This window comes from Zea mays, chromosome 3, assembly GCF_902167145.1.
Source record: "Zea mays cultivar B73 chromosome 3, Zm-B73-REFERENCE-NAM-5.0, whole genome shotgun sequence".
Taxonomy (NCBI): Eukaryota; Viridiplantae; Streptophyta; class Magnoliopsida; order Poales; family Poaceae; genus Zea; species Zea mays.
In genome coordinates, this window is record NC_050098.1 from 6,245,445 (window position 1) to 6,259,999 (window position 14,555).

At 49.0% G+C, this 14,555-nt stretch overlaps 3 protein-coding genes across 6 annotated transcripts; 1 reads left to right on the forward strand and 2 right to left on the reverse strand.

Moving 5' to 3' along the window:
- Positions 1-1,743: 1,743 nt before the first annotated feature.
- LOC100276016 (uncharacterized) lies at positions 1,744-5,072 on the forward strand. The gene is made up of 2 exons (NM_001350157.1): positions 1,744-2,329; positions 4,168-5,072. The coding sequence occupies exons 1-2, from the start codon at positions 1,843-1,845 to the stop codon at positions 5,016-5,018; spliced, it is 1,338 nt and encodes a 445-aa protein (NP_001337086.1). The 5' UTR covers positions 1,744-1,842; the 3' UTR covers positions 5,019-5,072.
- Positions 5,073-5,347: 275 nt separating this feature from the next.
- LOC100501160 (uncharacterized) lies at positions 5,348-7,686 on the reverse strand. Of its 4 annotated transcripts, none has more exons than NM_001195956.2 (3): positions 7,171-7,292; positions 6,063-7,012; positions 5,348-5,989 (listed from the first exon to the last, which is right to left on the reverse strand). In NM_001195956.2, exons 2-3 carry the CDS (start codon positions 7,001-7,003, stop codon positions 5,827-5,829), a joined length of 1,104 nt encoding a protein of 367 aa, NP_001182885.1. In that variant the 5' UTR covers positions 7,004-7,012; positions 7,171-7,292; the 3' UTR covers positions 5,348-5,826. The 4 variants fall into 4 exon arrangements, with proteins under 4 accessions (NP_001182885.1, XP_008673313.1, XP_008673315.1 ...); XM_008675092.3 differs by having other exon boundaries at positions 5,388-5,972; positions 7,171-7,686; XM_008675091.2 differs by lacking the exon at positions 7,171-7,292 and having other exon boundaries at positions 5,352-5,972; positions 6,063-7,163.
- Positions 7,687-11,480: 3,794 nt separating this feature from the next.
- Positions 11,481-12,726, reverse strand: LOC107325937 (Dof zinc finger protein DOF1.6). Its single transcript, NM_001320908.1, has one exon. The coding sequence runs from the start codon at positions 12,547-12,549 to the stop codon at positions 11,854-11,856; it is 696 nt and encodes a 231-aa protein (NP_001307837.1). The 5' UTR covers positions 12,550-12,726; the 3' UTR covers positions 11,481-11,853.
- Between the last annotated feature and the right edge of the window lie 1,829 nt (positions 12,727-14,555).

The following is a 14,555-nucleotide window of genomic DNA, read 5'->3' on the forward strand; positions in this document are numbered from 1 at the left end:
ATGACCTGTGGTATGGGGCTTATACTTGCTGTTGACTTATGCCTGGTAGAGACGTCTGGTTCCTGCAGAGAACCAAGGCCAGGGTCGAGGGCTCGGTCACGTACCCGAGCCTACCTGACAGAGAGGTTGTCCATGCCGTGTTGTGTATGGCGAAAAGCCTCTGGGTAATACGTTAGCTCCACTGTTTCTGGTGACGTTGGACACCCTTTCGTTGATAATATCGAGGTCGAAGCTGGGCTCAGGCGAGGCGGAAGTCTGCACGAGGTCGTGACCGAGCCCGCTCCAAGATTCATAGACGTGTGCAACATAGTTGAAGGAGTGGTCTCCTGCGAGATTCACATGGAGCAGGTAGCCAAGGCCGGGCTCGGGCGAGGCGGAGTTTGTCCCAAGGTTGAGGCTGTCTTCAGGCGAGGTGGAGTTTGCGCCCGAGGACGAGCCCACACTTTTGTCGTATGCGTGTCCCATTAGGATTTGGCAGGTAGCATGGGGAAACAGTGGCCGCTGTACTCAGACATACGCCATCGTAGTTGGTGAAGTCCGACGGGACCGCGGTCTTGTCGCTCCTGTTCGCCTGTGACACTACGTGGGTAGGTATGCACATTGAATGCTTATGTCTCCTGCGGCCTTTGGCTGAGACCTGCCTCGGGGTTGTCTTCCTTGCCCAAGACGGGCTCAGGCGAGGTGGAGACGGTAGTTCTGGGGAGAAGGGGCCTCAACCGGGACGAGGATTCTCCTGAGTACGTATCTTGTCCAAGGGCAGGCTCGTGCGAGGTGAAGTTATGGGTGACCGGCGAGAGGGGCCTTGGGCGAATCATGGTTTATACCTTATTGTTCTCGGGGAATGTGGCAGATGGAAACCTCATGGTTAAGTGTGTTTATGGACATGATACAGGTACCCTTAATTACGATACCCGACAATAATTTTATCACAAGTTCAACAACATTCAACATTAAATGGTAATATCATGTCATAAAAATCACACAAAATATAACATTGATAGTACAAAACTTTTGGACCAAAAGAGAGTTTTCAACGACAACATAAAACATTAGGATAGTTATCTAATTATTCAATACACAATACTTAATGTTTAAATATATAAGACCTGTAAGCTATTTGAGCTTAAATGCATCCTTCTCTTACAGTTTCAGTATTGCTCTCAAAGTAAAAGCTTCAGTATAGCAGTAAAATTAGTAATTTTCTATTTAAACATACATAGTATACACGATGTGAGCTCAAAATTACCACCTAGGCAGCTCCAAAATATTTCAGGTTGGTCAATAGTAGATTCATCTATGAAGCTTCATTTTATATGAAACACCTTAATCTGGATTCACTAGCGGATATGAGACAAAAGAGAGCATACACACTTTCACCATACTTGATAGGTATACCAAATAACCTAATAAAATATTCATGAATACCAAAATTTGTTATACCCATGTTTTAGGGTTAGTTTGAGAACTTTATTTTCCCAAGTAAAATTAGTTTATTTTCTCCTGGGAAAATAAAAGTCTTTTGAAAAAAAATAGAATTTCCAAACTAGCATTTACTAGTGTTTTTACCTATCGTTTTCGAGTAGCCATTGTCATATGTGGAGACAGCCTCAGGTTTACTTTAGAAACTCCGCTTTCACGAGGAATTTCCATTTTAACAAAGAAAATAAATTAATTTTCTATAGAAAAATAAAAATCATTTGAAAAATAAGGCTTACAAACTAGGAAGGTCCCCGACTCCCACATGGACTTGGGCTGGGCTTCTTCTGTCAGTTTCAGCCGGTTGCGCTTGCGCCGTTGTGCGGACACTTGCTCGCACGCCACATCCACAGAATCCATCTCCAGATGTCAGCCTCCGGCGACCCCCTGGACGTCCTCCCGGCGGCGGTCCTCGCCGACGTCCTGGGCCGTGTAGCTGACGCCGGAGACATCGCGGCTTGCCGCCTGGCCTCGCGGACGCTTCTCGCCGCGTCCTACATCTGCCCCCGCGTTCGCCTCTGCGCCGCCGACCGCGCCCGCCGCCGGCGCGAGGGCGGTGGTGGTTCCCCCGCTTTCCGCGCGACCACTGCAAACCTCGCCTCGCTTCTCGGGCCTCACCTCCGGTCCCTGTCGCTCGACACGGCCGGCGGTCAGGGTTCCCCCGATGACGCGATGTGGGTGGAGGAGGGAGAGTTCGATGAGGCCGACGGCCTGCATCTCACCTGCGGCGAGGCCGTGGCGGCCTGGGCGACGACCTCCGCCGGAACGGTCCTCCGGGAGCTTGATATCGCCGACTACTGGCCGCAAGCGTGCTGGCGGAAGGCCGAGGCGCTCCCCCTCATCTCACACTACTGTATGCGAGCTTTTTTTTAAGGAGATTACCTCTGGTTATACGCGAGTTCTACAGATACTACTGCATGCAAGGTTTCACTCTGAGAGTGTCATTTTCGTTTGGTGTGTCTGTCTTCGGTTATGCCATGCTTGATTGATGTAAACATATAGCTGAATATCCGGCACACTAACTCTCCGTAGACATTTGATGATTAGTTCAAAATCATATCAAGCAGTGGTGAGAGGGGGAGGAGGGGTCATGTACTCCTGTTCATAGGGAACTTCCCCTAATCGATATAATTTAGGTGTTGTGTAACGCAACAGCCTCCTAATGTTTTTGTAGAATAATAAGCTCAAACGTCGAAAACTTTGATCATAAATAACATTTGAAGTATCTATAAACTCACCATATTCATCAAGTTATCTTGGAAAGTACTTTCATGGAGGCATAAATTTGTTATGTTTTGGAGACCATGCCATTATCCAAAGTGGTGGCAATATTGGCTCTGCCCCTCATGACAAGGTCGTGAACTTTTAATGTTCTCACTAAATCTACTTGTGCATCATGTAAGCACCATTCAACTCATTTTTTGTTTGTAGTTTACCTTATTTTGGATGAATATAATACTTTGCAGCGTACTGTTTGAAGGAACTGAAGTGTCTCTAGGTTGAAAATGGTAATAAAATGAGGATAGACTAACCTAGTCACGCTCTTGCCTTGGAACATGGCACCTGATTCTGTAGATTGGTTGACTGGATGTTCTTTTGTTATTCCTTTTCATGTAGCTTCTGATTGTTTATACTGATGTATGTACCTATTACCCCTCTAGCTTGTTTAGTGTGTAGTGTACACTTTGAAGAAATAGGGGAAATTCAGTATTTGGTGTTTGATGCTTCATTGTTATGTTGGTCCAGGGCCCACATGTCGGTTAATGTATGCAAATTCTGAATACGGACATGGGAGTGGCAAATTCCAAGAAAGTTTAGATAAATATGAGACTGTTTGTTTTAGCTTTTTCTGACGAGCTTTTATGAGAATCTGGTTGTAGGGAGAATCTGAGTATCGTGGGATTACGTACGGAGGAAGATGAAAGGGTTTACTAGGTTTAGGATCTAGAAAGTGACGGATTTCTACTATCACGATGACTCACCCTATTATATATGTTCACGTTGATTTTCGACGGTTTTCACCAAACCGATTCTCATAGAAGCTGGCTGAAAAGATGGACGTTTGGCAGTCCACAACAGCTTTTGGTGGCCAGAATCAGCAAATAAGCTGAAACAAACGGGATCATGAGTGGTTATAGCCATAGACGATGAGCCCAAGACTTGATTAGGGATGACAATCGGGCGGTTAGGACACAGATATATGGTTAGCGAATACATATCCACGAGACAAAACACAATCGATATCCGTACCCATAAACGCTCGTGGGTATGTATCTATACCCATACCCGTACACACTAGGTATCCGCTACCCGACGGATACCTGCTAACCACCCACTACAATTTCTGCATTCAACACAAAACAACAATTTCATCATTCCATCAGCATCAAACAACAATTTCACCACCAAACAACAATTTTGGTATTCAAGTAGCATCAAGTTATTGGACGATAATACAAGCAATATTTGTGGAATGATAATGCACAACATTCTAGCAACAATATAATTTACCCGCGATGAGCCCAAGACTTGATCACTTGATATGATTTCTTTCTATGGAAGTAAATCGTTTGTGGCATTTTGTTATATACGCACAGATTTACCATGTTCTTGATGAAAAAGCCATCCATTATACTCTGTTTAAGGTATCTTGCTGATTAATCTTGCCTGCAATGATCTGGTTCTGCGCAGGTCAAAATCTCGTCAAGTTGTGCCTTAAAAATGCATGGCTTTCTGTTGACAGGCTCAAGAAAATGCCAAATCTGACTTATCTGACGCTTGAGTTCATTAGACTGGATGATGAAGACCTCAACCAATTGAATGAATGTTTTCCTTGCCTTCACACCCTTAATCTTATAGGAGTCGGAGGGCTCAAGGACCCTAAGATCCACCTTCTTCAACTAAAGGCTTGCTGCTGGGAGGTATCAAATGTCCCACGGTCTTTGGTTGTCCATGCACCAGACTTGGTTTTTCTGGAGTTGAAATGTATCAGACCAGATACACTCATTTTGGACACTCCATCCTTGTCTACTCTAAAGCTCACCATTGATAAACTTGGTGCAACTGCCCGAGTTGATGGCCTTCTGCGTTTGTCGAATCTTCGCATAGAATCACTGGATTTTAGTTCCCTTTTTCCAGCATTCATGGACAATCAAGCTATCAGGACATTGGAGCTCGAGCTACCTGAGTCTTCAAGTCAATATGAACTTCTTGAAGCAGTTAACCCGGATTATCTTCTAAGACGGCTAGCCAGCTTTAGTGAAGTCAAGCTGGGCCCAAGATTTTCACGTGAACTGAAACTATGTCTTGCCCAATACAAAGATATCCAGTTTGGAAGTTGCCTGAAGAAGCTCCTAATTCATGTCCCACAATCAGGGAGTTGTTTCCATCTCATGCCCCTGTTTGAGATCTGTGCACCTTTGTGTGAGGTGACTGTGCTTTTCCACGCTGAATCAGCTGATGCTGTCCGTCGTCAAGATGCAATGTCGATTTGTATGCAGAACTTCCCAGAGATCAGATGGCAGTGGGGTACCTGGCAGTAGTAATACTGTCTATATATGCATATTCGTACTTGTAGGCATATTGGTTACATAACTGAAATTATCTGTGTGACTGATACTTGTAGTTTTGCTAACATAGCAGCCCCTTCTACACGATTGGGAGCTGGTTTTGTTTGATGACATACTGTGCACTAGCATTGTACGCTGCAAGTATGGTTGTCTCTGTTTAGTCCATTCTATATTACTATATTTCTTGTTGTCTAAATATTTTACTTGTTGAAAACTGTACCTGCATTATTTTGCTATTACCTGCTACTCTAGCTGTGACTTGTGACGTTCTTTTCCCGTGTACATGGAACAGCAAGGAGATTAATCGACCATTAATCAGGTGAGGTTAGCATTATACCAACCTAGCGAAGTTATGCATTTGAACTTGTATTCCTTCTCAAGATTGTACACTGTACTGTATACTCTGTATCAGCTGATGTGCACATGCCAAACCCTGTCTGCCAAATAATCCTCTCCGAAAACACAAACATGAGGTGCCGAATAAGATCTACAGTACATCTCAAGGGACGGTGCCTACCCATCTAATTTCCCATTTGGCAAGAAAAAAGGCTTCTGAATCTTGTCGAAGCAAATCGAGTTCCGGCCAATAAAGTGATCTCCCGCCAATTCGATCTCTCACGTCACGTGCAGAGGCACCAGGTGCACCGGCAGAAGCTAGGGCAGGAGCAACTGCAGCAGCCGCATCGCCACCACTGGCACCGGTACCACCAGGAGCAATCGAACCAGCAGCAGCCGCAGCAGCAGCACCCGGTGTCGCTGCTCCGCCGCTCCTCCTCCGTCGTCATCTCCATGAAGGCCGACACGGGGGGCTCGAGCTGCTGCTGCTGCGGCGGCGGCGACGGCGGCGGCTGTTCGCACTCCTTCTCCAGCGGCTGGTACAGCGCGGTGTTGACGAGGTCCTTCTTCCTCGGCGACGTCTCCGCCAGTCTGCATGCAGGTGATTGCTTTATTGCACGGTCATTGCGCGGACAAAGACAAGATCAACAATGGACATCACGGTGCAGTGCAGTGCAGTACATTGGGAAGGCGAAGGAGAAGTTGCTGGAGCTGCTTCCGGAGCCGCTCTCGTGGCTCCGGAACACGGCGGCTCTCTTGGCGTCGTTGCCGCACCCGGTGCTGGCGGCTGGCTCCGCGCTGCGCGGCGCCGCCGCGAACTCCTTGGACTCGGGCGCGTCCCCGGGCTCCGCCCCCTCCGCGAGGGACGGCAGCCTGGAGTCCGCCTCCGCCATGGCCTCGTCGTAGAAGAAGTCGAAGTGCGACCTGCTGCCGGGGTAGAGGTCGCTGGCGCCCTGGATGCTGAAGAGCGACTCGTTCGACGCCATGCTCCAGTCGGCCTGCGACACCGACGTCCTGTGCTGGAAGACGGACGCCGGGATCCTCCCCGGATCGTACCCGTTGTTGGACCCCGCCGCTCCGAGGCTGGTCGGCGAGACCGTCTGGACCTTCGGCGCCTCCGGCCGCGCCGCGCCGCGGCCGTCCGACGACGCGAACGAGTCGTCGACGGCCGGAGGCGGTGGATCCGGCCACGTCACCCAGTCGTCCGGCTTGGCCTCCGCGCTGTGCACGGCGGGAGCGGCCTGTACATCCTTCGTCATCGCGCCGTCCGCCGGCTTGGCCTCGGCGCTGTGTACGGCGGGAGCGGCTCGTTCGTCCTCCAGCGTCGCCGAGTGGGCCGTTTTGACCACCGCGCCGTGTTCGTCCTCGGGCAGCGCCGCTGCCAACGGGTTGATGAGCTCGACGACATCGATGTGGCACGGGATATCAGCCGACGACGCGGACGAGGAGGAGGACGACGACGACGAGGAGGAGGTCGACTTTCTGGCCGGCTCGAGTTCGGTGCCCTCTTCCTTTGGCTCGTCCGGCGCTGCCATCTCTTCCGACGGTGTTCCCGCCCTGGCATTGTCCCATAGCGCTGTGCTTGGTGGAGAGAAGAGCGGCGACCCGGGCTGGGGCTCCATGACCACGTCCTGCAGCAGCCATGGCATGCACGTTTCAGATAATCGTCCGTGTGTTTATTAATAATCTCCTGATCTTTAACAGCCATCATCCTCGGATAAATAAAAGAAAAGAAACAGCTCAAAGCAGGATCATGAGCGCGCCACAGGCAATCGAATCCGTTGCTCGCCTGAAGAACAGGAGGAGCCCCAACACGAGGGGAGGCGGGCCGGGGGACGGGGCTGCGACCTGCGACGAGAGGACGAGGGACCGGGGCTGCGCGCAGCCGCTGCACCTAAGGACGGCACCGCCGTTTTGGCGGTTGGTGCGACGCGAGGCCACGCTAGCTATTTTTGGTTGACTCGTGTGGTGTCGCTGCGAATCATTACGGCGCGACGAGGCCGGGGAAGCCACCAAATCCAAACGGAACGCATCCGCATCCTGGCCCTCGCCAAATCGAGGATGTCTCTGCCAGCTCGCAGCTGCCCGAGACGCAGAGAACCGCCGCCGCCGCTGGCGTCCAGGTTGATTGATGGCACGGACGCTGATGCCGGCTTGGGTGCTTGCCGCGCGCGCCAATGGACAATGGTGTCGTCCGCCTAATTATCACCAAAGTACTTTGCAATACTTAGTCTATTACTATTTCGAGTTGATATATTGTCATATTCTATAGAAATATGTATATGTGATTCCTCAGTATATTCTACCGAAATAAAATGCTTATGATTATCGCTGGTTCGTCATTAGACGTATCATGTGTAGCTTTCATAGGAAATTGACTCTATAATAATACCATTCAACATATCCGGTACTCCAGAGTTTATAATTAAGAACTTATATCCAATGTTGTGAAAAGCATACCCAAGGAAAACACAATCGACAGTTTTCGGTTCTAATTTGTGCTTCTTGTTAATTGACACATTCACTTTAGCCAAACAACCCTAAGTGTGCAAATAAGAGATATTAAATTTCTTCTTTTTCCATTTCTCGAATGGTGTGATTTGTTTGTTCTTTATGGGAACTTTATTCGGGACATGACATAAATCAGAATGTATTAAGTCTATTAGTGCCAAATTACTCGCCTCCTGAGCCTTATGAAGCTTGCGGGGTTGCTTAGATTGCACGCACACTTGGCACTTATAACATTTGACTAAATCAAATTTCGGGATTAAATTTAAATTTTCTAATCATGAAATACAACTAAAATTGATTTGACAAAGTCGTGAATGCCAAATATACGACTCATTTGAAATCACATTGTTTATAGAGTTATTACACACATCATTGCAAAGATAAGCGGAACAAGCCTCCACTGTCATAGCCTTTTCCAACAAATGTCTTGTACTTTGACAATATACGTTTATTAGATTCGAAAACAAGTTTATAGCCATCTCGACATAACAATAAGCCACTAACAAGATTCTTTTTAATAGAGGTGACATACTGCACGTTCTTTAATAGCACCTATTTCCCGAAGTAAACTTCAGAATGACTGTACCAACACCAAGAACACGTGCATGTGATCTGTTCCCCATTAGCAAGGCTCCAATCCCTTTGCACTGATAAGAAGAGAACAAAAAAATATCAGCACACATGAATATTAGCACCAGTATCATCCCACCACTCATGGGATTGACACACTGAAAGAACAGTAGGTAAAAGATTACCATACCCTGATGTTCCTTCTGCAGTCTAGCTAACAACCATGTTTATTGTTTTCTTCTCTTGAAATGGTTTTTTCTCTTGTTTAAATTTACAGCATTTTTATTATTATGTGACGCATTTGAGCTCTTCTTTTGTACCATATTGCACTAGAAGTCTCAACTCCTTTTCCACGAGTGTCTTTTGCTCTCGCCATCTCTCAACATAAAGAGAACCAATAAGCTTAGCCATGCTAAACTATTGTCTCTTATGTTTTAGAGTGGTAGCAAAATCCGTCCAAGAAGGTGTCAGCTTAGCGATAATACCGTTGGCCACGAACATGTCAGGTAAGACACATGAGAATTGTTTGAGTTCCTTAGCCAGTGCCTGTATTTCATGAGCATGTTCAACTACAGGACGATTTTCCACCATCTTATAGTCAAACAACTGCTCACTACCGGCATCAGAAACACCGAACTTCTCATCTAATGTATCTCATAACTCTTTTGCAGATGTGCACGTTAGATAAGAATCAACATACTTCTTGGCAAGAGTGTCAATCACGGTGCCTCGAAACAGGTTATCGACAACGTCGAACATTCTCTCCTCTTCAGGATTGAATTGTTCGGGTTTCCCCTGTGCGGCGTGATAGCAGTTCATTGCAGTCAACCACAGTATCATCTTACTAGGACATCTCTTGTAAAACGTCCCATCAAAAGATTCACTTGGTTTTAACGCAGCAGCAAAACCACTAACAGAAAAATGCCTAATATCAGTTTTTGGTTTGTTAGAAAATTAGGCATTGTCGGTTTTAATTTAATCCAGAAAACCAGTGTAATGTATGTGATTAGGGTTGAAAACGGACAGGTAAAATCCTGTACCGACTCGTATCGTTTTCTATATTTGACCTGACCATTTCCGTGTTTATGGAAAAAAATGGAAACGGGACGGAAACAGGAGAGGGTTTATTCCGTCCGTTTTTGCGGGATCCCGTTTTTTTCCGGATTGAACCCGTATTTATTCCGTATTTGATAAATATAGGATGAGCCTAATATGCATTAGTATATAAACTAAAGTCTCGTGTCTTTAGGTGACAAATTACAACATAAATGACCATTGTAACCATCAGCTCTTTTCAATGACAAGTGGTCTAAAGTCTTAAACAACATCGGATGTAACTAAATGTACACTATTAGCAACCAAACAACAATAGAATGTTGTCTCTCTATATCTATTTGTTTTATGTTATTGTCCTGTCAATCAATCACAAGTCAAACATCAATACCATTCCTATTTGTATTAAATTATGAGTTTCCGTTAGTATTTTTGTTTACGTTCGTTTTTGCAATTCCGTTTATCCCGCTCCGTTTTCGTTCCCGACTATTCCGTACCCGATCTCGTTTCCGAAGATAAAATACGGATACAGAAACGAGAGAGTGGTTTTTCCATCTGTTTTCATCCCTATATGTGATGACATGTATGTGCATGTGTGCATCACTACTCACATAAACAGTAAACAACTATAAAACATGCACAAATGCAAAGAACAGAGTGTACCCTGCGGAAGTACCGATTTTCAAGGCATTAGTGACTCCATTTACGAGACATCACATGTATATGTTCGATGTAGTCGTACAAAGTCGATGCAGGCATATGTACGTAGTGTATTTCCTTGAACAACGTCGACGATGAACCAGATCAGCGTTGGTCAAGCAGAAAAAGCAAGCAATCGCGAGTACGCTCCCCAAAAATCTGATCGTCCGCACACTCGTGCAAGTGTACCTCTGCGGACGGCGATTTCAGAGGCCTGCTCACCCACTCGCTCTATGCTCGCAGATGGTGGGACGGGAATGGACTGAATACAACGCGTCTAAGAGGTTGTTCACGTCGCCAGAAGAGCGTCAACATCCTTTATATTTATACACGCGCAGAGGGAGGGGAACGGAAAGTAACGGTCGCCATAAGAGCTAGAAACTGACAGCCATTTCAGCCCGCCCGTTACTAGCCATAAGACATGAAGCGGACGGTCATCACTGCAGTCAAAATGCGGAATTGTTGCGAAGAAATATTCAGACCAAGGTCCGATCTACCACAGGCACGGCCTAGCCCTACCGGCGGGGCACGACAGTCCTTCATACTTTTCTCACCTTCTTAATGTCCTTCATACTTTTCTCAACTTCTTAATATCACCGTCCTTCGTACTTTTCTCAACTTCTTAATATCACCGATGGTCCATGTATTTAAGTTGATTGATTTGTTCTTACTTCGAGTATGGTACTAAATTATTAGTACACCATAACATTAAAATGGGTCATTAGCATTAAATATTATTGAATATTAATTTGGGCCAAGCCCACATGAATCCAACATATTAAGGTCTTTTTTGGTTATTTCTATCATATGGATTGAATGAGATTGGAAAAATGTTAAATATAACTTATTTAGGATTTAAACCAACTCAGCCCCGTCTAATTCTAATTACTAAGTTCATTACAAAATGGCGTTTGAAACGATAGACAAGCATAAGTAAGCTATGAAGATACTCTAGAAAAACAAAATTCGAGCCAGTCTCCCGATATGTGAATCCCAAAGTGTCAGGATCAGGTTATACCTCCTGTTCAAAAAAACAGAATGTTCTGAACAAACAGGTGCAACACAACAAAAGGAGACGGCTTTACCGGCGCAGGTTCCGGATGCACGTACCGAGTATCATCAGCTAGATTTTGATCTTGTTAGGTTAGAATAAAAACGAATCCAGCATCGACACACCAAGACAAGAAAAGACAAACGGCACCGAAGAAGATCACGCGAAAGGAAAATCACAGAAAACAGCACAGCACCAATCAGCTCAACGTTTTCGACCCCCCAAAAAACAATCTGCTGATGGTATCGGTTGGTCAAGCTCAATTGCTCACGCACTGCAGCACAGGTCCTCATGCAGGCAAGGCAACCGAGCATGCAGAGTTTTTCATGACATCCTCAGCAGATCAGATCACTCTCTCACAGTTCCTTCCTGACTGGAAAAGTTTCATGATGACTAAACAACTTGCCCCCCTCAAAAAGATCACCTGGATGCAGCACTACAGTCTACTGTTAATTCAAACAGCTAAAAGAGAGAAAGAGAAAAAGCTAGATTAGCGATGATGCACCCGCACGCAGCAGTCATTAGCCGGGCACCGGTGACGGACGATGCACCGAGCGCGCCTGGGACACCGGCGGAGGCATGGAGCTCTTAGATGGACAGGTCCGGCCACCCCATGCTCCAGAACAGGCCTTCCGGCAACGCCTGGGACACCGTCGTCGGCTGCTGATGCTGCTGCGGTGGCGGTGGCGGCAGAGCAGGGACAGAGGCGGTCGCGCGAGGCAGGGCCGCCGGCGCGAGTCCGCCCACGAGGAACTCGGCGGAGAAGTGGACGCCGACGTCGGCCCCTGGCGCGATCAGCGACGTGAAGCTGCCGCCGAGGTCCAGCAGCCGGCGGTCCGGGTCCACGGCGGCGAGCGGCGACGCCAGGGCCGGCGCGGCGAAGGACAGCCCACCGTACGGGCGCAGCAGCGAGCCGTGGAGCGCGCTCGGAGGCGGAGGCGCAGGCGGCGCCGCGGTTGCGGGCGCCGGGCCGGCGCGCTTGCGGCGGCCGGCGGGCGTGGCCTTGCGCGTGCCGCCGCCGACGGGGACGTTGCGGAGCGCTCCCCCGCGCGTCCAGTAGCGGCGGCAGGCCCGGCAGAAGTAGCGCGGCTGGGACAGGTTGTAGTTGTTGTAGTAGCAGAACTTGGTGTTGGCGGACTCGCAGCGCGGGCACGGCAGGCCCTCCGGCTCCCGCCCGCCTCCCGTGCCGGTACCGCCGCCGCCGCCGCCGGTGGCCACGGGAGCCGGCAGCGGCCTCCCGTCCGGCACCTGGCCCACCTCCGTGGCAGCGGAAGAGCGAACCATCCCTCCTCTCCTCTCCTCTCCCGGTTGTTGCTAGCCAAGGTCGCTCGTACGTACCAGTTGTTGGTCGATACGGTGGCAAGTGCAACTGTGCAAGGAGTGGGCTGGCGACAGGGATGGACGGACAGGCGAGGCAATTTGTAGGGGAGGCGGGAGGAAGGGTGAGGAAGAAGACAAGAGGCGGAGACGGGTGTGTGTGTGTGTGTGATGGAGCAGCACTGTAGCAGTAGGTAGCGGTCTTGCCGTCTTGCGGGGCCGAGAAGGAACGCTCTCGGCTGTCGGCTCTCGCTCGCAGGAAGAGAGGCAGAGGAGGGGGCAACCCCGCACCCTGACCCTGGTGGCATGGCAGGTGGCAGTCTGGCAGGGGAGGGAGGGTTTGAACAGGGGTTTGATACTTCTATTCCGGGGAAACGGACAAGGCGGCGGCAGGGGCAAAGGCCGCAGCTTTGTCTCCTCACGGGGGTTGCTCCTCGCCGTTGCTGCCGGTGGCCACCACTGGCACTGTGCCCCTGTGGCAGCCAGAGCCAGTGCGTGGCGTGGTGGATCAGTGCAGTAGCGCGAGAGGTGCGGTGTTGCGCATTTCCGCTGGCCGCTCCGCCGCTTCGATGCGTTCGTTGTCTTCTTGTCTCTTGTGAATACTCGTCCACCTCCTCGCCGGTCAAAGAGAGAGGAGCAGTGCGGTGTGGGTGTGGCATCTGCAGAGCGATTCGCGGTTGCTGCGGGTGGGGGCTCTGGGCCTCTGGCCTGCAACTGCAGGAGCAGGACGGCGACGCACGGCCTGGCCGCTAGCTGTTCAGGCCAGGCTTCATCAGATCAGAGAGGACGACCACCGGACTGCTGTTTGTTTGTGTTTGATTCCCTGTCCCTTCTCCGGTTCTCCCTCTCTCTCTCTGTCTGTCACTCAGCAAACGGCCAGCAGGCATCTTGCATGCGTGCTCCTCCTAGCTCACATGAGAATAGGACAAAAATAAGATTAGGGTTCTTTGGCTGCTCAAGTTCGCAGCCGATGTGATCTTGATATGCAGGGAGTAGTACACATCTGTTTCGCAACGGGGAGTTGCTGTTCCTGTTCTGCGGCAGAACTTGTGCCTATTTCTTCTCGACTGGACTGGACATCCTAGAACAGAATGGTCATGGGCCGGGAGAGTTGCGTGCAATGCCACACCAAGTCCAAGTGCCTGTTTTCTTGAACGGAGCGACGACGGCGAACCTTACCTGATCATCAGTGGCAGGCAGCCCATCTCCTCTCGCAAGTGTTGTGACTTTGTGAGAGCGAACCCTGCCTAGCCTTGCATGAGCTACAGCAGCTACGACAGCTCCCCTAGCCTATCCCATCCTACTCCTACCGCGCAGGTCCAGTCGTCGACCAGACCGTTCGTTGCATCGGGTCGGGGCTCCGGCCATTTGCTTCGTCAGGCACAGGCAGCGGCGTGGACGAACGACACGCGCTGCCGTCCTTGCTTTTGCTGCTCCTTGGTCGAGTGGTCGTGGCAGATAAGCGGATGCCCGATCACCTCAGAGCCGGTAGGGATGGGTTGCCGGTCCGTCCGCATCACGCCCGTCATGTCGCCGCTCCATCCACGGCCACGGGTCTTGAGATGGGAATGGGCCGACCCGGCGTCTGGCCTCGTACCCGGCTCCATGGGTCCGTTTGGTTGTGGACAAAAATGTCTGACCAAAACTAGCTAGTTGGTCAAACTTAGGCTAAACCAAAATTGGACTCAAGTTTAAACGTTTAGTTTGTGGTAAAAATTCAATATGGCCAAACTAAACTTTGGCAGCCGATTTGCCTACCTTGACTTTGGCCAAAAATTGGCGTGAGTTTGTATTGGCGTGGCTAAAATTTTATTGGCAAGACCAAAATTCGGTCATCAACCAAAGGCAGTTCAAAAAATTGGCGTAATTTTGTCTAAACAACATTTTTCTTTCATCGTCTATGATATCTATAACTATTATTAGCACTTCTAAAAAACTAAGCTAAAGGTTAAAAATTATCATAGTAATACATT